Below are 24,396 nucleotides of genomic sequence, written 5' to 3'. Positions count from 1 at the left end.
TATTCAGGGAAGCGTAAGTAAGTGAAGATCCTTTCTTAAAGGGCCCTTTGTTCCGAGGGTTGCTAAGACTGCACCTTAGAACCTTGCGATCACCCATCATAGCCTTGCGGATCTCTTCTGAGGCAAGACCCTAACTGGAAGAGCCCCTTGTCTGACTGTGAGGTGGAAATCAGTGGGGTCCCCAGGGGTCTACAGAGTCCCACACTTTGGAGATGCAGGGGGGCACCCACTCCTCTTCCTTCATAAACATCTGCCAGGGAATGCCAGGCACACCTGAGGAAGCTCATCATTCCACACCCACCTCAGTGAGGAAACCGGAGGCCGCCCGGCCTGGAGGCAGACACACTGAGAGAAGGGGAGGCTGGGGGGGGGGGCTGGGTGGTAAGCCCACGATTTGTTTGGATGACTGGAGTCTCTATAGCTTTGAGTGTGTATTTCTGGAAACCACTTCAAAGTCAATTCCAGAGAGGCATTTTATGTGACCGGTTCAAGTAAAATGTAATACATTTAATGGGGTCATGCTCTTCTTAAAAATTTTAAGAGAAGCAGAAACAATGAAAAAGCAATAAAAAAATTACACAAAGGCCAGTAAAATTACACTGAGATCAATTAAAAAACAGGGCAAGCAAAACTCGAGCGGCCTCAGTTTTCAGAGTTCTCGCTGCCCGTGGCGCCCCACGGTTCCTGGAACCCAGGCACCACAGAGACAGCACAAGGGAAACAAAGTCCTACTCTGGCGACGTGCTCTCCACTCTCGCGGAGGAGGGTTTCCCAGCCGCCGCCCTCGGGAGCAGGCCTACTTTCCCAGCACTGCTGAGTGGCAACGGAAAAGCCCATAAATCAAACCACTGGTGGAAGGTTTTACTTTGAAATGGAGTGATGTTTGGTTAATAATTTGAGATCCACTAATCCTAAATGGGGTGACCCGTTTAAAACGGCCTCTGTGTAAGTTCACAGTTCATTAGATGGAGTCTGGTTTGAACAGGTCATTATGTGGTTAGTGTGCACGTGACGGAGGGAGGATGGCTAGGGATGGCCAGGACACACCGGCTCAGCCTGGTAACACTCATGACACTGTCAAGCTTCCTCTTAATGGGAGGTTGGCTCGAATCACCAACTTTTCAACCGAGGTGCTTCTGCTTAGTAACCCCTTTTGGTTTACAGTAGAAATGTGCAAAAATTTTAAATGAGGAATATTCTATTTACAATTAATTTAAACTTATGAAGCTGTTTTAACTGGCCCATCTAAATGTGTTAATTAACATCAATGATGGCTTCTTATTTTTCACACTTTGTTACTCTGATCATTAGCAGTGATGGAAAAGCTGAATTAAGTTAATGGAGAGGATCATAAATTCTTAAAGGACTTCTCTGCTTGTTTCAACTGGAAAACAGAGAAAGATGAAGAGGCATTTTTGCCTCTACTCATAAATTTTTGGTACCAAATTTCTTAAAAACCAGATGGTTTAAAAAAAATTTTTCCAAAAATTATTTTAACACACTGCTCAGACGTGACTGCTAAAAAAATAGCACATAGACGTACACACCGAGCAGCCGCAGCAGCGCCAGAAACATCCAACTCACCTCACTTTCTAAAAATATGAATCGTAACTGAGCACAGAACCAGCCTCCACCCTGTCATGAGAGCAAAGGTCCTCGCATCCCGACAGAGATGGAAACGAAGGCCCACTGCCACATGCGGGGCGCCAGTGCAGCGAGGGGCAGCGGCAGAGGCGGGCCCCGGGCCGGTGCCTGTGCAGTCCGTGGATGCAGCTCTGTGTAGCCGGGGGGCACAGGCTGAGCCCCCACACCCAGGAAATCGACGCAGTGGCATGAGATCCCAACGCTGCTAGCGAGACTTCACACCCACGAGGACTACAATGAGGACGATGGTGACGACGAAGAGTATCAGGATCACCAACATCTTCCGGTTCTTCTTTTGGTACTGCTCTGCCTACAGGAGAGGAGGAAAGAGGCCATCATCCCCAGAACCCAAACCCAGTAGCCCTGCTTTCTGAAGAGAGCCTTCTGGTACTTTCTGCATGGCGAGTAGTGACGTCTCTGCTAAAGGCCAGGCCACATTAGTTAACCCTCCCTCAGCTTAACCCTGGACTCAGGGACACACTTGATGGGATCTGCTGTTAAGACAAAGGCTGCAGAGATGCCAATGAATGTGCCTCTGGAGCCTGGTGCACCCTACTCTGGCTTCCTCAGCCTCGCGGAGAGCCCCAAGTCTAGAAACAAATGCACGCCACCTTCCCTGTGAAAGGGAACAGAGGGCTACAGTTCCCATACCAGGAGGTATGGGACAGATAGTGGAGGCCCACTTTCAACCTCCCCCAAACTTGGAAATAAAAAAATTCATCCTCTGAAACAGAAACGGGTTTACAAGTGCTCCTCGGCTGCTGTGTGCAGAGCCCACCTGAGTGAGCCCCCCAGTGCCAGGTGCTCACGAGGAAGAGTGGAGCTCTTAGGAACCCAGCCAGGGAGGCTGCACCCTCCACAACTCTTCCCCTATGTGCTCCACTCGGAGAGCTCAGTGGAAACCTACCACGCCCAAGGTGCAGAAATGCCCGCAGGCCACATGCTGCTGCCATGGACGGCCCCTGAGAAAGGAGTGCTGGAGGGCAGGAGGGTGAGGGGCCAAAGTGCACGCCAGAGAGTACAGGCCCCTCCAGACTGCTATCAAGGGTGGAGGAGCAGACCTGGCAAGGACATCGATCTCCTCTGTCACCTCCGTGCCACCCAGCCTTCTGCATGGTAGTTGAACCTCTCAGTGAGCCCAGCCACCCCCTGTAGGAGCCCCTTCTCAGCTGGGAGGAAATGGCAGGAGAGTGCAAGTGATTCCTAAGGCTCAGTCATCCTCAGAGGAGCCAGCACCAGGAAACAGTCACCTGGTCCTGCTGCCCACGTGAGGCCTGAGGGACAAGGGTGCACACCTTCCGTCCTAATGAGCAAGCCCAAGCCTGGGGAAGCCAATGTCAAAAACAGACTTGAAGGCCCCTCACAATGATGGAGACAACACAACTTAAGGGAAATTTCCAGTTCCCCCTGGTTTGCTCATTCCTGCGGGAAGGTTCCCCCTCTGTCCTCATTATAATGCAAAACATGTCCCACTAGTTTTTATTTAAGAAACTTCAAAACCAATGCATAATGCAGCAGCATATCAAAACCTGGGTATTACACTGTGAAAAACTAAAGTTAATTTTCACTTTAATATACAGGGCTTGGCAACCGAGTTAATCTAAATGCTTAAACACCCTCCGCAAGGGCAAGGTACACCTCCCTCCTCACTGGGTGCTGCTTTCAGTCCCTCCCGCACCAGCCACTGCTAAGAACCTTGGGGCAGACTATAGGCTGGGCCCTCTGCAAACCTAACCTGCTCCTGTCAGGTGGCCATATGGGCTGTCCCTTCAGAACGGTAACAGCGTATTGTGTTAGTGAATTGGGAAAAGGCTCATTGTGTGGCTCCTGGGTCTCACAATACAAGGAAGTGGACACAACTTGTTTTATCTGTGAAGCGCTATTACAGTCCTTTTAAAGAAAACATGTGCACGCAGTATTCGTGCGTGGGACTTCTAAGATGTTTCCCATGATTTTTTTAAAAGAAAGAAATGAACAAATATCATGAAAACATCCTGAAACAGGCATCTAATTAGCAAAGAATGAGAGCGTCAGAACTCTCACTTCCACAAACTTCTCTTCTCGAGGTGATGCACAGCCCTGCTGTGGTAATTAAAGGGAAAATGAGACCTCTGTTTCCTCCAGAGGGACTCTCCACCAGCAAGGGGCCCGAGTCAGCAGCTGCTCACAGGCAGGCTTCCCCGTAAGAGAATAAGAGATGACTTGGGGAGGGTGGAAACAGGAAAGCAAACCAAGTCCCTTCAGGATTTACTGTCACAGAAGGGAATGTGCATCAACATGTGACCCCAGACTGCAGCACATCTGGATCAGTGAACTGTAGAAAACGGCAGAAGCACCAGCATGGTGGCTTGAATGAAATGGTGGTGGGCACTGACAGGACCGCAGAGAGCTGGCCATGACCTGGACGGTGAGCACAGCCATCATGGAAGGGAACTCTCTCTCAAACACTCCAGATCTACTGACATCTCCTACAACTCTCAACTGGTGGAAGATGTTATTACCTTATGAAGCTGTTTCAAGCCGTCTTCAGTTTTGATACAGGACTGTTCAACATTATAGTCAATCCTATCAAGGACTGTACCCTGAATAATAAAGGACAGACACACACAATCAGCAGTTGCAGCTGAGGAAAATGAACTTCTAAAAAGACATGCACATTTATGGACACGTCCTCCCTGCATGTTGTTTACCTGAGCATGTGGCGAAGGGCTCCTGCTGGAGTGCAGGAGTCCACCTCAAGCAACATCAGGCCCCCGCCCCCAGAGTGCAGGGCTGCGTCAGTGAAATCTACTCAGACAAAGAAAGGCTGGCAACCCGAGGTGCTGGTTTGGGAAATGGACTCTGGGCAGCAAGGCGTCAACTTTGGTGCCCTTAGACACATGGATACAAGTAGGCAGTGACTCCAGGGACACTAACCAAGTCCTGAGTAGATCTATTCACTGACCACTACGTCTACAAACATGAAAGCGTGTCTCCATGGCTCAGAGCAGAGAGAGCTCCAATCCACCAACTACAGTTTAAAATCTGGCCTCCAGAAAAGTGTTTTTAACTGTTTGATCTCCTGGTTCCTGTAGGAAGAGGGGACCCTGGGCTGCAGGGAGGGCAGGACTCTCAGTGGAAACATGCTAGGTCAGGAGAGGTGGCCATCCACCGGGAAGCCTGCAGTAATTAATGTAACTGGACCTCCTGTGGCCTCAACACTCCATCCTGCACTTGGCTTCAGGGGGATCAGGACCCAAATCCCTGCTGGCAAGATAATAAAATGCCCTAATCAGATTTTAACGGTGAACAACAATTTAATTCTACTTGAAAGCTGGTGATTCTAATCGCCATTACACAATAACCTGCCAAAATTAGAAAGGAAATCTTATCTATTGCCAGAATCAGTGCTGGGCTTGGTCAGGTCCCCACAGTAGTGGGCTCACATGAGTGCCCTGGGGTACAGGCAGAGAATATTAGAACTTCTGTTTATTTCTTTTTATCTGAAAAGGAGTTTATTAATATTTTTATAGGGAAAGATAGCAGCCAATGTAAATCATTTGTAAATATATACCTACTATGCATATATCTGTACACCCACCTACACACGTGCACACACACAAGCACGGTTCAAATCTTTTCCTGACTGAAATATAGGATCAAAGGACTTCAAAGAAGGATGCGTATTACAGCAGGAAACTTCACAGATGGAAGAGGGAAACCTGCATACCTGTTCTACAATCATGGCTCCTAAGTCCCTAAAGATCTCATTGAGGTCAGAGATGGACTGCACGATCTGACGTATGTCTCGCTCCCGCTCCTCCACCATCAGCGTGTTCTGCTCCACCAGCACCAGCTGGTCGTCTGTGAAGCCCTAGCAAAACAACAGTATGGAATTTCCCCACTGGGAAAGCTATGGCATGCCAGCTTAGACATCATTTAAAGAAAATGAATTCTGAAAATATATTTATAAAGCACGTGACAATAAGCACTTATTTTTCCGTAACAGGAAAGATCCAAATTCCCCCAAGCAGCGGGATCTATGGCACTGTCACCAAAGCAGGGGACACAGAAAGAAGCCCAGTCTGTAGCCATGCAAGGGCTCAGGGATGACCCTGTGCTTCCTTGGGTTCTTCCCAAGAAAGCGGGGTGACACTGCTTTCCTGACGCTTCTGGAAAGCAGACCACAAGGTTTCTCTGCGGGTTCTGGAAAGGAAGAAACAGCATAGCTGTTCTTCCGCCTGCTGCAAAGGCCACTGGGTGGCCTGGGAGCCAAGAGCATGCTGCACTGCACTGTGCTGCACAGGAGCTGAGGTCGAGGACAGGAGGAAGCCGAGGAGTGCCAAGGCACAGCAGTCACTTTTGCAGCCCCTTCACGTACCCGGTCATACAGAGTATTATCGTCTCCATCATCCATTAGTGGTACTGATGTATCAAAAAAATGCTGGGCTCTTTCCTCTCGATTCTTCATGCCTATCATAGATAGGAATCCACTTTACTCGAATATGTAAACCATTCTGGTTACTGTTCCACCACTAAAAAGGGGAAATCTACAGTAAAACTCAACAAAGTGGAGATCTCCTAGCAGCTTCAGGGAAGACGGCTCTGGGGGTGGGAGGAGGGCACTAATACATGCCATGGTGTGCCAGCCTTGACAGGCCCTCAGGACAAGTCGCACTCTAGCTGTGCACAGTTCACCTGATGCCAAGACAAAAATGACACAAGCTTTATCTGAGAATCCGAGGGCAACAGAAACGCTTACCCTAACTGCTGTTACAAAACATTAACAACAACGAGACCAATATTTTCTCTAGGAGCATTTCTAGTGAGAGTTTCAAATAACTGACCAAATTTCAGAGACAATAGAATTAAAATATAAATATTGTCAGTTGTCCGAGGAAGGGAAGGTGTTTTGTTGTTGTTGTTATTGTTTTGAGCACGTGGGGACTTTATTGACTGGCTGCAATGACAATAAAGGAAAACCCCCATTTGCAAGGTACATAGAATGAGGACGCTGTTTAGCTTTGAACCGTTTAGGAAGAAAAGGTACGATGAACAAGTGAAGCAGGAAGGATTTACAAACTACTCTCAAGAAGGGTTCTCAGGCATTCTCGGATACTCTAGTTGTTATGTGGCTTCACGTGATGACAACTATTTTTTACCTATTTATCAGCAGCTCCTCAACCTCATCATCTAGAAAACTCCAAGTTTTTTCAATGTGCTAGGCTGATTTTTGAATTCTTTGAGCTTGAGACAGAAGAAACATTTGCTTCGATGCCAACTACTCTAGGACCCTCTGGTTAACTGGGGAGGGGACTCCTTTTGTTACAGAAGGTGTGAATGTGATGAAAAGGTACAGGACTAAATAGAGAAAGAGTTGCAAAAAGGAAGCAAAGAGAACAAACGGTAACTCTTTACTCTAGGGCCCTTTGGCAGGGCAGGAAGCACTCACGTTTGAGGTAGCCCGACTGAGCATGCCGGAAGCTGGTGGACAGCTCCTGCAGGGCCTGGGCCAGGGAGGCCACCACGTTGCGTAGCAGCCGCTCCTCCTGCTCCGAGCAGGCCCGGCGGGCCCGGCTAGGCAGGGCCTGTACAGCACGCTGGCACCTGTGGAAGAGCTGAGAGAAGGGCCAGGCTCAGGGAAGGATGGCCTCCGCCACTCCCAAGGGGAGGGTGGTGCCGTGCACGCCAGCCCGCGTGCCCCGAGTGCCCACACTGCCCGTGCCCCACACCCTTACCAGCAACCCCACTATCCCTGCACTATTCTCACTGAGCCCCACATGCACACCTGGAGGCAGGTGCTCACACTGCCCTCCCTCCCGCTTTACAGGAGGATGCTGGAGCTGGAGGGACACCTGGAGCGAACCGGTTCCCACGTGAGGACACTCCTCTGATGACAGGCACGCAGGAGATTCGAACAGATAAAAATATAAACACTAATACTTATCCACAGCCATGGTACTTAAAAATCAGTCAAATTTAACGTTTTACAATGAATTCCACTAATGTGTATAATTATAATGTACCAATAAAAATTTTTGACATTTTACAAAAAGAATTTCGAGAAAGCCAATTCTTTTCAATTATGAGAACTGTATTTTACCATAAAATTTTAAGCACTAGTATATGACAGAAATTGTTTATTTAAAAATAAAGATTGAATTCCATCCTATCCTGAATCTAATTTTTATTTAACCAGTATACAACAGTATCCACTAACAATTAAACAATAGTCCCCACGTTCCTAGGACACTGCACACATATGCCGCTATCTGGTAGCCCTCAGCGCCACTGTAGTTCCTCTGAGAACTGCAGGCTGGGAAGTGAAACTCCAGGAACGGTCTACCAGCTGGTGTAGAGTGGCAACACTCGGTGGCTTTGGAGATGGCCACCGACCTCCCAGGACCCTCTGTGGCCTCACCTGTGTGATCTCTTGGGTGGTTATTTCGATGGCGTGTTCCTCCTCACTGCTGTCATCCAGGGTAGGTCTGTTTAAATGCTTATCATGGAGGCTGGCTAATTCCTTCATCTTCTGTTTAATCCGGCCAACGTCGTATTGTATCTGAATAAATGAAGTCACCACAGCTCCATGATGCCTGGCAGGTGTCTGTGCCACTGAGACAATCAGCTATACTCAGATCGGAGCTGGGTCCTCAGTGAACCTGCTGGCCCACCAACATGTGAACAACTTCAAATCATGCTAGCAAAAAATTAAATGCTTGTCCTTGTACAGCTTTTCAATTTCTTTCTATAATTTGGGGTAGTTACCACTAACATTACAACTAAAACCATATCATCAACACATACTTTTATTATGTGGTATGTAAAATGAATAAACCCAAAGCTTATGTACTTCTAGGGACATACCCTCAACCAAATAGTTTACACGGCAGATTATCTTTTAAATTTTTTTTGTAAATATTTTTTTAGTTGTCAATGGACATTTATTTATTTATTTATATGCAGTGCTGAGAATCGAACCCAGTGCTTCATGCATGCTAGGTAAGCACTCTACCACTGAGCCACAACTCCAGTCCCCATGGCAAATATCTTAAAATGTGTTATTATTGTTACTTAAAAAAAAAAAAAAAAAAAAAAAAAAATGAGACACTGAGAAACTCTCATTCAACTTACTTCATCTACTCCATCCACCCATTTCGGAGGTGACCGCTTTGTCACACCAATTGCTGCTTCTCGGTCTAAGCTAATGCCTGACACCAGTGCCATACGGTCATCAGCAAGCTACAGGAAAACAAATGGACATTAAAAAAATTTTTTTAAATTCGGTTTAGGTAAGGAAACTCTTCCTCCCTTTTAAATGTGGCTCCCTAGAGAGAAAGAAATGTAGGAGTAAATGCACTTGCCTGTATCATAAACTTGCTTTTGACACTTAGGATTTGGAACTGTTTTCCTATCTTTTCATGCATCAGTTCTTAATTTCCTTGGGCATACTTGTGAGCATGAATCTGACTTGATCTGGCTATAGAAATGTAATGAAAAAGTCAACAGAAGATCCTTAAAAGAAAGACCTCTTAGTACCCAAGAACTACAATAGAACAGCATGAACCTCTGCAATTAATGCAATCAGATAAAAGTAAAAAGAAATCCTATGCTGTAAATGAAACTAATACAAAATGTTAATAGTACCAAGGTTTACTTACACACACTCAGTTTATTTTGGAAACAGTATTGATCCAGTTATCTCTGTCAGGAGATCATCAACCATGTGCAAAAACACTGCCTGAACCTGTCAGCACAACCCAACACCACAGTGTAGTCCCACCCTGTCACCTCTCTCCTCACCTAGGTGCCCAGGGGCAACATTTCCCCTTATTTTGAAATGATATTAATATTTCTTTTCTTTTCTCTCTCTCTTTTTAAGAATGGGAGGAAATTACAAGTTTGCAAGGTTAAGCTGTTTTGTTTTTATTTTTGTTTTTTGGAGGCAGTTGAATAAGTTGAAAGGATTTGGAGGTGTGGAGGTGACCTCCAGAGTTCAGAATTTTTAAATGGCAATTTCAGAAGATTCCAAGGAAAATCAAAATATTGAAAAATGGTCCATAAAAGTTCTTTATAGATGATACTCTTGTAATTTCTAAATCACACTGTAGAACTAGGTGAGGAATTTGTATTCCTTTTCTTCTCTCTTCCCTTCAATGATCTAAATTCATGTTTTTATTCATCTGGCAAATACTTATTTGTTTAACAAAAAAGAAGTCAGTCAGAACTTTAAAAACACGAGGGAAAAGTCTAGATCAAAAGGACTTTTCAAGTAACAAGTCCTAAATACTAAACAGCATTCCGGCAAAATGCCTAAAAGCAAACTGGAGTCTTTGCCATCCAGCTCCCTTCGCCTCTGCAACCTGGCAGCAGGGCTCTGCCTTGCTCAGCACTGGGCATCCTGGGCACCACGGGCACCACACCCACTCAGGGAACAAGTCTTGTGCGAGGACCACACATGGACAGGACCGACTGCAGGCTAACTCAGAGCACCAAGGAGCAACGATCCAGCGCACTGCGTTGACCCAAGGCCTGGAGCCGCAGGCCAGTGCTGCCTTCACTCCTAAACAAATGGCTCGTCCAAACTTGCACTGTCTGGGGCTGAAGTGGTGACTCTTCATCACCTCCATCACCACCTTTTGTTTGTTTTTAAGAGTTCACTAATAGGAATTTCACATTCTTTTTATTATGTCAATCCTCACAAAAACTAGGTGAGCTAGGAACTATTATTCCAATCTATAAATACGGAAATTGAAACTCAGAAAAGTAGCTTGCCCAAGGCCACTGAGCTATTATGTGACAGATTAAAACCTGGGTCAGCTGATTCCAGAAGCCCCTTCCACCCTGCAAGCTGCCAATCACTCTGGCAGGTTCATGAAATATAACTGCAATTTGCTAAGAAAATGAATCAGGACAAGCCATCAGATTAAAGCAATGACAAAACCCAGAACTTTGATTCATTCCCCAGCAACTGCACAGGCTCCGTAAGAGCACATGGGCATCAGGAAACAAGGCTTCCCCTACCGACGGGTAGGGACGCAGGCACAGAGGTGGCCTGCCTGCAGACAATCAGAGGCAGTGCTGTTTACTGCTCTATGCTCCTGATCCAAGGTCACAGAGGGGCATCCAGCTTTGTGGAGGACACACTGACTAAGGCAGAGGGACAAACCACATGTCCACCTTCCAGCACACTGTCCAGCTACACAGCAGGTGTAGTTACAGGGAGTAACTGCTGCACTCAAGCAGAACCTGAACTTCTACTCCAGCTGTTTATACAGCAAAATCTAAAACTGCCAAGGTACCTTTTGATGAGCCATAGATTCTCCACTACACCAGTTTATTATCTGATCCACCAGATGCTATCACTATGCCATATTTCAACAGAGCAATGACCATGATTTGTCTTATCTATAATGATTTTGTTTCCAAGCTCATGTTCTCACTTTTACAAATACACATTAAACTAAAATCTCCCTGTACTGTGACTAACATCATTTTATCTAAAACAAATAAGAAATTGTAAACCACATGGAATAGCTGAAGTGAATTCAATTCTTTTGAGCATTACTTATACAAGACATGTGTTCCCCCAAATTAGATGTAAATCAAGACTGGGCGAATGCACTTCTCTAAGGTCCTACGGAAGCGGGCTAACAGGGCAGTCTCTCCAGGAAAGCTGGGTCACCAACCCACCCGGCCATGCATATGTTCCCGCACACCACATCAGGAGTTAGCCAATGAGAGAACAGCTCATTCTTTGGGAAGGCAAGCTTCAAATGGCCAACAATTTGTCCCCTTTATGATAGCATCTATAGCTATAGCTCACCATGATAGAAATGCTGTCCTACTGAGAAGAATGTATCATTTCCTTTATCAGTACCAATTTGTACTGTGTATCACAGTATGTACTATTAAAAAAGAAGGCAGGGTGTTTTGGGAAGGGAAAACAATTGAGGATAAATGTCAATTATTTGAAATGGAACAAATATGAACATAAAAATACATTTTAAGTCCCGAATAGTCACCCTTGCAACTTCTGAAATCTCATGTGCCACTTAAAAACATGTTCTCTTGTTTGCTGAAATTCCAGCATACATACTTAGTTTCAGCTGCCATCCCAGTCCACGCAGACCTTAAAAAACTGCCAAATTTTCATTTTATTCATCCTTCCCTAATTTCAACATGATCCCCCCTCTAAAAATATGACTTTGGTTATTAAAGCTTTTCTTAATTAACTTGTACTTTTTGAGTGGGGAAAAAAACAACTTTCCTTATTTTTTAAACAAGAAAAAAATGTTATAAAAGCTGTACAACAGGGTGTGGTGGCACATGCCTGTGATCCCAGCCGATCTGGAGGTTGAGGAAGGAGCACTGGGAATTCAAGAGCAGTTTGGGCACTTCAGCAAGATTCTGCCTCAAAACAAAATAAAAAGGGCCAGGGAAATGGCCTGGTGATAGAGCATTTGCCTACCACGCTCGAAGCCCTGGGTTTAAACACCAGTACTGGGGCGAGGCGAGGGGGCTGTATGTAAGACAATTAAGAATTCAAGAATGCTGATCTCTAATTTGTGACTGTCCTTCTAGAACCACAGGGTATACTACCCTAGCCCATGGAAATGCAGAAAAACAGCAGAGGCCCAGATAGCACACTTAAATGGCTTTCTTGCTAGTCTCATCTTTTGCCCTTGATCCACTTCAGATGTGGACATTAGTCCTGTTAAAGAGCACAGTGTGGACAAATTCCTGATCTATGGAAGGAACATGCTCGTTCCCTCTCTAAATCCCGCCTGGGAGTGCAGGCTGATTTAGTGCGCTATAAGATTAAGGACACAGCACAGCCTCCTAGAGACAGGCAAAGTCAGGGAGCTAAAAACTAAACCAAGCCTGGCCACACGCACTGACTACCGAACTGCCTGAAGAGGAGCATTTACCACGCCCAGAAGGCCACTCTGGCTTGCAAGCGGCCTGCCTAGCGCACAGTATACAGCACACAGCACAGGGCCTGCCACCCAGCAACTCCATGCTAACAGCCTTGGGTGAAAAGGCAGGGGATGAGAAAATCCACGTCAGCACTAGGTATTTTCAATGTGTGCTAATTTTTAAAAATACTTAACTGTTCCTGATTATGAAATGACAAAACTTTTTAAACTATAAAAAAGTTGAGAATCACCCACCTTGATGTTAACATCATTAGTTTCACTGACTCCTTTTTCTTAACTAATATAAACACCTTTAAGAAAAAAAAAAAAAAGGACAAGTCTGGGCTCAGGGACTTTCTCAAGGACACACGGACATGACAGAGGCCTGGACCCAGACACCCAATACACCACCCTGCCTTCCCCAAGCTATGTGGTTTGGGGACCTGACATTTACATCTTGTGATTTTTTTTTTTTTCCCCAGAGATTCTATTTTGAATTTAGAAACCCAGTCATTTAGATTACTTGTCATAGGAGGGAAGCAGATGAGAGAGGAGGACAAAGCAGAGGCCAGGCACTTGCCTAGAGGAGAGACTGGCAGCTGCTGGGTCCCATATTCAGAGGACATCTTATTTAGCACTTTCTGAGAATGAAGGTGGTTTCTCCAGGGCTTTTGGTTTGAGTAGGAGAGTGACCAACTTCCAGGGTGACCTGCAGGAAGCCCTGGAGGGATCAGACTCTGGTAGAAAGAGGCCTTTTCTCTGGAGGCCCACATGGAGTCTCTGCATACCATCTCAGTGACATCCCAGCTCCTGGTTTGGCACCTGGCACTTCACAGTGACGAACACGCTTACAATTAGCTGGAGGAGTCAGCAGTAAATGAATGGAAAGAATGGATGAGGAAAATGAAACAGGTCATACGATTCTGGAAGTGACACTTCATATCTAACAGTGCTAGAGGAGGAGAAAAAGTGGCAAGTGAGATGCGCAAGGGGGTGAGGTGGCCACGTGCACCCCGAGGTACAGACTACTGGACAGGTGCCAGGAGTTTGTCACACTGCACTTCCTTCTACAAGCAGAGAAAGGGGCTGCACTTGGGACCTCTGGTCACCAGAGGCCGAGTCTGGGAATGGCAAAGGTCTCCTGAGCTGGACTGCAGTCTCTGCACTTGCTGCCTAAAGAGGAAGCAAGGAAGTGGGAGAGCAGGGGTGGATGCAGAGGGCTCACCCTCTGCCAAGTGGGGCCCCCATGTGCCCCATGCAAATGCCCCTCGCCAAAGTCCTTCCTGTATTTGCTCTCTTCCCTCATCAGACACTACCCTGTGAGGGTCACAGGTTTTAGCCCTGCCAACTCTTCAGTAAGGAGTAACATTCATTTTATATTAAACTGCCTGCACTCTGTGCCCCAGAGCCTTAACAGTGCTCGATGTTGGTCAGCAAGACCTTCCATGTCCACTGTACCCAGATATCCTTACCTTCTTCCCTCTGCAGGCCTAGGCTGGGTGCTAACAAGGCAGCTACTGAACAGGGCAGGAAGCTCCCACCAAGCACTAGCAGCTCCTGTTCACTGAGCTTCCAGCTGAGAGTGTGCTTTAACAACTGTTTCTAGTGACAAAAGTCACCTGTGCAAGTGCACCCTCCACCCTAAGAAAAGGGCAGTGCAAAGGGAACATCCCGTCCAGTCCAGCTTCTCTCAGGAGCTAGTCACTGCTATTGGTTTCCTGTGTATCTTTTCAGAATTTTTAAAGCACATACAAGCATAAACATGAGTTATTTTCCTAAAAAAAAAAAAAAAAAGGGAGGGGGTGAAAGGCAAGATTCACATCACCCCCACTGCTCTGCCTCCAGCTGCCTTCCCACTGAGCTGTGTGGCTGGGTACACAGCCTTGAAGACAGCCTGGGACTAAGGACACTGCAGGATTTATTTAATGGGCTCCCAATGAATATTTCAATTGTGGATTATCAGCTAGTTAAGGTTTTCTGAATCTTTAGGGCAATCTTAGTCCACCAGTTAGGAACCCACATGCTCTGAAGGCAGGAGTCCTGTTCCCAGCTCACCGTAAAGTCCGTGAACTCAGACCCACCAGCCCTTCCTCTAGTCACTTATTGCAGGAGTCAGCCCTGGTAAGAAGCATGGAGATCGATGGGAGCCCAGCACAGGCGCAGCATGGTCATCTTGTTTCCCTCGACCTCTCCAAGAGAGCTACAGGGAAGGTGCCTGTGTGCACGTGCTCTCCAACACCAGCTCCAGGAACAAGCTCCACGAGCCTCTGCGTCCCAGCCACGACAAACTGGGAAGACGTCGACAGCCACTGGGGCTTCTGTCACACAGCATGTTCTCAGGTAGACCTGAGCCACCGTATCACTCCTCTCTCACTTCATGTTTCAGAAAACACTCAACTTTCACTGCTTCCAAAGTGAGACACTTTCCAAGAGGAGCAAATTCTGCCCCACACCACCTCCTCCTCACCAGCTCACTCAGTGTGAAGACACTCAACAGATCTAAGCATTACCTTGTTAGACACATTAGAAAGTAATCAAAACAAATGCTAAAACACGTACAATGTCTGTTAGCATTTTACATATGAGCCAAGACCTTAGGAAAAAGAGGTATTTATAAACTAAGATCACCTAACATGCAAAAATATCCAAAACACAGTACCTCATCCAGCTCCTGCAGAGGTGTTGTTGCCGTCAGGTGGGTCCAGGTAGGGAGAGCAGGAAGAAAGGCATGGGGCAGACAGACAAGGCACCGGCAGGTGAGAAAACAGGTGTTAAGACACTCTAAATTGACTAAAAACAAAGATCCACTAGTCAAGGCATTTAAAACTGTTCCATTCTGATTCTTCCTTTCTAAAAAATAAAAGCTACATCAATATGTATTTGTATTTTTATTTACTGTGGTTGCTTTGTTAAAGGAAATAGGACACAAGAAATCATAGTCATAAAAATTAAAACACAATGGAAATTAAAAAAAAAACAGTTTTCACTAAAGTATACTGGTTAAACTGTTCATTAATATCAAATATCACATATCATACCACATTCTAAATTTTCTAAGGAAGATTAAATAAGAAAGCAAGCTAAGATGTAATGTTATTCTGTCAAATAAATGCATATGTTAACATGTAAATCAGCCCTGCAAATGCAACAAAATTAAAAAATGAACAACCTTCAAAACTGTCTGTAGCTGTATTCAGATATCTGAGCGACCCCACCACACGGGCTCTACAAAGGAAATCCTGCAGACACAGCTCGAGAGAGCCGAGAAACCACTCTTTCCCGGGAAAACACAGGTGGGAATATAAAAGAAAAACTCAACAGTTGCTTGGCATGTATTATTATCAGTCCAGAAAGCACACAATTATCTATAAGGCCATTATAAAAGCAAGCAAATAAGACGAAACAAAAGGTAAAGAGAGCTGTCTGTGAGGGGGGTGGGGAGGGCTCGAGTTGAGCTTCCATTTCTAACTAGATTCTTTTTACATCAACGTGGAACTCTTATCTTCTGAACAGACAGTTACTAATGACAGATAATCTAAACTACTAGGTCTTTTTTTTTACAGTATTGATCATGGAAATAATTAGTGGTGAATTTCAATAATCAACTGTTTTGATTTTTTTTGTTTAGCAGTAAATTTAGAAAATTAAAAAAACACACACAAAACATTCTTATTTAAAAATTAATAGTGTAAATGAAGTTGGTCTATCAGGACCAAAACATGACTACACAATGATAGCAATAAGATGTACTCAAACCACACTCCTCCAGGTAGAACTCCAAAAGAGGACACTATAGAAACCTGGAAACCTTCCTCACTCCTACAATCTGCTGAGAGCAAAGGAGAACTATATTTATAAACACACACCCTAACGGTAGTGCCAGAAGATACCGAGAAAAGAAAGTGTCAAAGGAAATCTGCTCTCATTACCTTTTACTTTAAAAAGGAAAAATGATTGTTTGATAGTTTAACGTTTCCAGCAAGAAAGCAGGACATCTTTTATCAATAAAACCAGATGTGAGGCAAAAACCTTAAGTGTGGCTGCTGCAGCCTCTTCCCACTTGGCAGCAGCCCCTTGGCATTTAATCTTTGAACAAAGTATCATTGCAAACCCCGGTCAAAATCTCTGCTATGCATGAGCCCGTGCTGCTGGATTATTAACAGAGCACATACACCCTGATCTTTCGATTTCTACAATCACTAGATAATAAGAGGAAAAACTGCAACCGTGAGATTCTAGGACTACAAACAACTCTTTCCTTACAAATAAGAAAACTAAGTTTCAAAATGTACAAATGCACTGCCTGAGGTCACAAAGCTTGCTGATGGTCAGGATGGGGACAGCCCCAGGTGTCCAGACCTCTTTTCGTGCCATCCTCGGCTTCTCCAATTTTAGTAACAATTCAGGACTTATTGTAACAGGCAGCTGCCACAGCACATCAGGAATTAAATTCAGAAGGTCCTCTTTTCAAAGAACCCCCCCCTCCCCATTTTGCTCCTTAAAAACAGAAGGCTTTCAAAACCCCCGGCCACAAAATTACCAGGACATTTAGTGAAGATCTGAATGAAAACACTTAGGATCAACATCAGGAGCAAACAAAATATAGCTGAATGAACACACGTTTCTACACATCCACAGCTTCTTAATCTTTACGATGTCTAAACCTAAGTTTCTGACCTACCAATGGCATGAAATCAAGCAAATATTGAAAACTCCAAGTAGCATGTGGAATTTATAGTCTAAAGAACTTTCTATATAAAACTGAAAAATAAGTGGAAACCCATCTGTGTTTATTCAGGAAGTCTGGAAAAGTTGAGCAAAATTAGTTGGAAATACAGGTCTATGCTATAGTGATATTTACTTTATTTCCATTACTGCCAAAATAAAAGTTAGCTTCACTTTTATCCAACAAAGTACCCTTATTCTCAAGTAAGCCTCACTGCTCAAATGGAATCTTTAAAAGCAGAAAAGCAAATAGATCTAAAGAGAAATATACAATGATTTCATACTTGGATTCTAAAGACAGAGAACTGATTTTCCAACAGACAGCCTGGACTAAGACTCAGAACATTCACTCTGCAAGGAAGGCTGCAGAGATGAAGAAAGATGCTAGCCTACTGCAAGGAAAGAAATGTACCCATTAACACATACTTTCATTTTCCAGGGTCTACAGCCCATATCCCAGGAAACAGCCAGCAAGAGTGTGTCCAGGAGGTGAGCATCAGGCTCCAGCCAGGTGGGCCCAGTTCCGCCCAGAGCCCCCCACTCATGAGGTGGGTGATGCTTGGCCAACTTCCAACCCCTCTACCTCAGTCTCCACACTGTATCACGAGCACCTGGGAGGTGGGGCACTGTGAGGATGACATGAGGTCACTCGAGGAGAGGGCTCAGACCAGTGCCAGGCACACGTAAGAACTCAGTGATATCTTAGCTAATATTGTATTTGAGACTGAAAAAGGAGCTCAGATTTCTTTCACCTATAGTTAATCCTTATTTTATTCTTTTCTTCTTAAAGCACATATTTTATTAAAAATAATGTGCTAGTTTCAAACTAATCTAAGACCAATTAACTCAAGCTTCCGTTTATAGATTATGCATTATTTTAAAGCAGAGCATAGATTAAGTGGTAAACACTACCAAGGTAGCTCCAGTCCCTGCATTAGATTCCTTACAGGAGATCAAAGAAAACACAAATCCATACGGCATCTCATCAAATGAACAGCAGCTCAACTTCCGCTTTTCACTCATTCATTCAAGACTTTACTACACTTTTTAATGATTCTTGAACTCATACATCTATTTCAGGTTCCTGAAGCCAAACTGCCTGTAACTGCTTGAATGAGTGGCTGTCTTAAAATCCACACTCAGCCATAGAATTTCAACAAGTTCTTTCTGCACAGTATCCGGGCTACTTCTCAGGATTCTTGTCAGTAAATATGAATGGACAGCTACACCACTGTGGTTGACTATGGGTTTTTCCTTTTCAAAATAAAGCTAAGACTGTATGCTTTGGTCAAGAGAAACAACACACTCAAATAGAACTCGAGAAAACAACTGTTGAATACCCACGACCAATACACATCACCTAATTCAAACTTCTCAATTTATAAATGAGGCAAAAGAGTCGGCAAGAGAGTGGGACTCACCCTGAATTCCCAGACCTACAGTCCAAAGCTCCTTCCTTTGTTTCATGCTGCTCTGAGGCATAAACATGATGGGGTGCCCAACACTGAGGCCAAAGCAGAGTGCAAGAGAACCAACTACCAAAAAGTGGGATTCCTTGAGACTAAAATCAAACCCCAGTCTGTTTTTTACAATTAGTCTTACTACTATTAATGCTACAAAAAGCACTAATACGTAGAATTTTGTTCCATTTTGGGTGCTGAAATTTAAAAAAAAGATACAGAACAACTAGACCTTATTTCTAGGAAAGAAATTAAACCATTCGTCTGAGCCGGGACTTCTAAACCTAAGAGGGAAAAAAAAAACCACCAGGGAACAAGGCTTCAGGGTCACCATGCAGAAGGAAAAAGAGCCTTCCTGTGTCACAGACCCTGGGGACAGAAGTAGAACTAGGACCACAGGCTGGGAGACACAGACATAATTGAAGTCAATAAAGGAAAAGACGATTTAGTAGTAAAAGGTGTGGAATGAGGAGCTCCTGGAATTTCTTCCCGCTGTCACTGAAAGTGATGGGGCAACGGCAGGCAGTTTTCAGAAGTGGGAGATACTGGGCCAAATGACTTTTAGGTCCCTCTGGGCCCTTGAAGCTTTTTGCTTTGACATGTAACAAAAAGCTTAAATTCCTGCTTATTTGTGACATATTTAAATTCCTGCTTATTTGTGACATATTTGCCTGAGTGCTGCAAAAGCCTCAATGCATGTATAGGTACCTACAATAACCCCCACCACCAAAGAACTTCTAGCTTTTTCTTCAAACTAGTATTCAAAAAATGTGGGTTTAAATTTTGGAGATAAAGCATTAGGTATGCTTTGTTTTGAGGTGTGTGTGAGACACACATACACACAGATGCCACTTTGCAATCAATTTCTGCAGCTTTTCCCTCAAACAGGGTTGTAAAAATCCAGCATTACATTTTTTAAAAAATCAATTATTTTTGGTGATTCATTTTTAATTGTGCATAAGATAAATCCACCAAAATTAACTTCTATAGTTTTTATTCTAATTATGAACTTAAAATTTCAGGTTATAATTTTTAAAATTAAGTTAAAGTCTTGTGTTTGGTTATTTCCCTTTTAAATCATCTAAGTTTAGATATACATATTTAGAAATTGTCTCTTTAATTGTTCTATTTTTCTAAGACAAACGTTTATTTTAAGTTTTTATTTATTACTTTTCAAATACAAAGTATGTAAAATTTTAAAATATCCCCTCACATATTCACCTCTAGACTTCACAACTAATTGCATTTTGCTTTATTGGCTTCCTCTATTTTTGAGGGATATTTAAATAAGTAAGAGCCGTTTTGACATTTCACTAAGAAACACTTCAGTAGGCATCTCTGCTAAAATTAACAATTTTAATTAGTTTTAATTAATTAGTAATTTCTTAGTATCTCCTAATACCTAGTCCATATCAAATCTGACAGATATAGTTTTGATTTGCTATATGGCTTTAAAATTATCAAGTCAGATGTGAGGTTTTAAAAAATCTGAGCTAGATGTGCAGTGAGGAACACTGTATGAATTTGTTTTTTAAAATCAGTTTTTAAAAATCACATTAGCCATGTCTTTTTCTCCAAAATGTTTATGTTTTTCTAATGTCCAGAAAAGGTGAAAAACTGCAATTTCTATGTATATTCACACCTGGTTGTATTTGATTCTGTGTGCGCAGAAATGGTTTCTGTGAAATCACTCGTAAGCAAACAGAAGGTATGATGCTTTGCCCTAAACACTGCAGAAATTGATGGCATGCTGCGTCTAATGTACACAATCAAAACTCACAAATGTGCTTTGTTTTAAAATTCTAACTTAGACAAACTAATTTTGTTAGATTGCAGAATCTACTTTTTAGAGTCTGAATTGACTACACGGATATTTGAAATGGTCCGATCAGAAAAATAAGGATCAGAAAAATATTTTAAAATGCTCCCATTAATATAGGCATGTAATATTTTCAATGGTGTAACATAAAAAATATTTTTAAGGTTCTGACTTAAAACATGTATTTAGTAAGATTCAGAAATCTACTTTTGAGAAACTGAATTAGCTAAAATGTATCTGTTCATTTCCTGAAATACCTATTTTTTCCAAATTGTACAATTTAGGTATTCATTTTTAATTATTTTACTTAGTTTACATATTAAAAAAAATTTTGTCTAACTTAGAAAACCATTTTCAAATGTGGTCTGACCCGGAGATGCACTTTTAAAAAGCAGCCCGTCTCAGACATCAGGTTTTTAAACCATCTGACTTACAGGTTAAAAAATAGGAAGAAAAAATTCTCAAGTTACACAAAGGTTCAGGGTATGTGGAACATTTTATGGTTGAAAATTTTAAAATGGTGTTTTTTTCAATTAAAACTAAGACCCCAGAAACATTAACACGGGTTTTAGTTCCGTATTTTGCCCCTACGAAGAAGCACAAAATCAAGTCATTTAAAGAGCATGCAATTCTTCCTATTTAACATAACTAAACATCCATTGAGGAATTTCATTTGTTCCGCTTCTTCTATTTCTTGGCTTATTTCAGGACACTCTTTTCAAAAATTAGCGCTAAATATCCTGGGTCTGTGCTTGACATCTTTACATTTATTTCTGTATAATACCATTTCTTTCCTTTTATAAATATAAAATGCCTTCAAATTCTCACGCAAGTAAACAGAAACCCAATATACCCAGTCCTTGCTTTCTATGCTTTTTGACCGAAGTTTACATCCTTTTTTTCCTGAAAGTGCACACACGGCTTAAAATCGCTTTTCAATGAGTAACATGGTTAAAGATATTTTCCACCACGACTTACAAAAAGGAAAAACTGTTTTGATAGACATGTCCATAATTACAACACTTGCCATAATTTTTCTATTTAGCATTGTGGATAAATAATAAAGAAAAAATTAAAAGGCAGTAAATATCATAAGAGGTGAAATAAACGCTGGATTTCAAAAACTCTCTTTCAAGCATAATCCCCAAGAATCAGGTCTTGAGGAGACTGTTCCCCCATATTCCAGTGATGTTTCCATTGAAACCTTGCCTGGCTAGAGCAAGTAAGCCCCCTAGTACAACTAGCTTTGTATCTTCCCTTTTCAATTAAAGATATTACAGAGCTAATAATCAACATTATTGTTTGGATCCCCCAGACCCGCCCCCTATTTAAAAGAGCAGTAAACTGAGGCTCAGAAAAGGAAAGTTAGCCCCCATCAGAAACGACCCTAAAACAGAAATTTTCCTAGGACCTTGCTTAAAAAAAAAAAAAAAAAAAAAAAAAAAAAGAAAAGAAAAGAAAGAAAAGAAAAAAAAAACCTCTCCTGTTAGGCTAAGTGAAGGTTCTGGTTAATAAAAATCAAAAGAACATGTGCTATTTTGAGGGGTTAATTTTCACATACACATCATGTTTTTTAAAAAAGTTCGAATGGAGGGGAAAGCTTAATTTCCTGTCTGGGAAATGGAAAATGAAGAGCCTAGCACCTTGCAGTCCACAAACATGAGCCCCCAGGAAAAACAGTGAAGCAATTATTCATAGGGAACACAGCCACACAGAGGGCTTCGAGGCCATCAAAAGAAAAGGGGCGGAAAACACACACACACAACAACAACACAACTCCGTCCTCTTTGGGGGAAGGGAACAGTTCACTTGCAAGAATTTGGGTCTGCGATGCCGCAACTCGATCATTAGGGCCCCAGTGAGGCCCACTAGGAGGGTGGAGGGGGGGCTTAAAACAAAACAAAACAAAACAAAACAAAAAGAAGGCTTCAGAAAAGCCTAAGGCTTCCAAATCCTCGTGTTAAAACGTATGTAAATTGGAAGCCGCCGGTCGTGCCGTGACGAAGGCGGGAGGGGGGGTTGGGAGGGCTGCGGAAGTGAGGGCCAGACAGAGGTGGGGCAGGGGCCTCGGGCCGTTCCCCAGCCAGGGTTATAGAGGCCCTCTGACCCTGGCCACGAGGCCCTCTTATCCTGAGTCTTATTTTTCTTCTTCTTCTTCTTTTTTAGACAGAGAGACAGACAGAGACAGACAGACAGGCAGAGCCGCAGTGCACACGGTGCGTGTGTCGGAGAGGCCGCCGGGAGACTCACCGCAGCAATGCTACGTGAATGCAGAGGGCTGGAGGTGGTGTGACTACTCACTTGCTCGGCTAACAGCTGCCGGTTTTGGATGGAATTATTCCGCAACAACAAGAAAGCGTCGGTTAAACGCCTGGTGGCCATGTCTCACCCTTTGTGACCCCCCTCTCAGGGTCCCCCCGCCCACTTATATTCTTGATTGATTGACTTTCTTTCTCTTGGTCTGGCCTAGCCGGCCCACCCTTTCACAGAAGCCTCTCTTGACAAGGCCCAAAGACGAAAGGCGCAGCTTTGCGCTCCGCCAAAGCGCAAAGACCCCTCCCCAAATAACCACCTAGGCTTTCCAATTGTCTGACTCCCCCTACCCAAGACCTGACTTCGATCTCTAAGCACTTGAATCCCCCCAATCCTTGCGTAGCGAGCCAACGTCCCAGAGACCCCACCCCAATCCAACCTTAGATCTACAAGCGTCTAACTCGCCAATCCGGCTGGGGACTGGGAGGACCTGAAGCCCCCTACCACTCTCAGTTGCTGAGACCCCCAAAGGTCCTCGCCCCCTACCCCTAACGTGGGTCCTGGGCGTTAGGCAGCGCCCCGAGGCCGGGCCCCGCCTGGCGCCCCTCCCCCGCGACGCCTGCTCTGGGTTTCAGCGTGGACAACCCGAGGCAGGCCCGAGCCCTGAACTACAGAGCGCCTGCAGCTCCCTTCCTCAGCGACCGAGCTTGCTAACGCTCAGCCGACCTCCTGACCCCTTCCTTTCCTGAGTGGCCTGGTCCTCCACTGCCAGCAGGCTGCCGGCCTCCAGGAGGTCAGCAGGGCCTGCCTCCCCGGCCTTTTCACGCCTCTTCTCCGGCTCCCTCCATCCCCGGATCTGACTGCAGCCCAGCCCCGGGCCGTTTCCGTGTTGTGGTCCCGGGTTCTGGCGTTCCCCCTGGCCCTCTTCCTGTCCGTCCCTCGCGAGTGCCCCCCTACGACGCTCGCAAGCCTTGCTCGCAACGTTCCGGGCGCGGGAGCTCCTTGCCCCCCTGTGCCCTGCCCCCCTGGCCCTGGCGCGGGAGCGCTCCGCCCTCTCCCGGGGTGCTCTGGGGGCGCCGGGTTTCCCTTTCCCTAAGTGGGTCTGGCGCTGAGACCGAAGAGCCGGCCGGTCTGAGCCTCGGCAGTGTGGCCCCCACGCTGCAAGCCGCCGCCAGGGGCCTTGGCGCCCGCATTAGAGTGGAAGTTGTGCGGCAGGCAAATTTGGGCTCCTGCAGGGCCGCGCTGGCCGCGCGGAGCGGGGGCGGGAGAGGAAAAATGGGAGACGACTGCCTCTGCAGGCCGAGCACGCTCCACTGCAGGCGGCGGCGCGACTCGCTCTCTCACTTTTTTTTTTTTTTTTTTTTTTAACTCTGAAAAAAAGATGTATCAGAAAAACAACCAGAAGGAAAAAGGCAAGCAGGCGCGTGCTCCCGGCCACCAGGCCGCCCGGGCCGGCGGGGGTCGTCGGGGCGCCCACCCTCCAGCTGCGCTTTCTGTAGGGGGCACTGCAGGGTCGTGGTTCTCAAGTGGAAAACTTCCCTGAAAACTTTGACTGCCCCCCGCGAAAGAAAGCCCACTTTGCCCGCCCGCCGGTGCC

At 44.7% G+C, this 24,396-nt stretch overlaps 1 protein-coding gene across 12 annotated transcripts; it reads right to left on the bottom strand.

The window, feature by feature from the left end:
• Positions 1–455: 455 nt before the first annotated feature.
• STX16 (syntaxin 16) lies at positions 456–23,704 on the bottom strand. 12 transcript variants are annotated; one of them, XM_079126475.1, is made up of 10 exons: positions 22,848–23,703; positions 15,202–15,332; positions 8,988–9,103; positions 8,758–8,865; positions 8,045–8,185; positions 7,076–7,241; positions 6,005–6,096; positions 5,354–5,497; positions 4,146–4,226; positions 456–1,954 (listed from the first exon to the last, which is right to left on the bottom strand). In XM_079126475.1, exons 3-10 carry the CDS (start codon positions 9,048–9,050, stop codon positions 1,850–1,852), a joined length of 900 nt encoding a protein of 299 aa, XP_078982601.1. In that variant the 5' UTR covers positions 9,051–9,103; positions 15,202–15,332; positions 22,848–23,703; the 3' UTR covers positions 456–1,849. The 12 variants fall into 12 exon arrangements, with proteins under 12 accessions (XP_078982601.1, XP_078982600.1, XP_078982592.1 ...); XM_079126474.1 differs by having other exon boundaries at positions 22,797–22,936; XM_079126466.1 differs by lacking the exon at positions 8,988–9,103 and having other exon boundaries at positions 15,202–15,213; positions 22,797–23,704.
• Between the last annotated feature and the right edge of the window lie 692 nt (positions 23,705–24,396).

The sequence above is a fragment of the Sciurus vulgaris genome (genome assembly GCF_902686455.1).
Source record: "Sciurus vulgaris genome assembly, chromosome: 2".
Lineage (NCBI taxonomy): Eukaryota > Metazoa > Chordata > Mammalia > Rodentia > Sciuridae > Sciurus > Sciurus vulgaris.
This window is presented reverse-complemented; position numbering and strand designations above follow the sequence as displayed.

Bases quoted from the DNA above. Each gene is read 5' to 3' on its own strand.
- STX16 (XM_079126466.1), bottom strand. From the start codon at position 22,928: ATGGCCACCAGGCGTTTAACCGACGCTTTCTTGTTGTTGCGGAATAAT. The intron at 7,242-8,044 runs GTGAGGCCACAG...CCCTTCTCTCAG, and splicing joins CCACCCAAGAGATCACACAG to CTCTTCCACAGGTGCCAGCG. The intron at 1,955-4,145 runs GTAATAACATCT...CCTCTCCTGTAG, and splicing joins GCTTGAAACAGCTTCATAAG to GCAGAGCAGTACCAAAAGAA.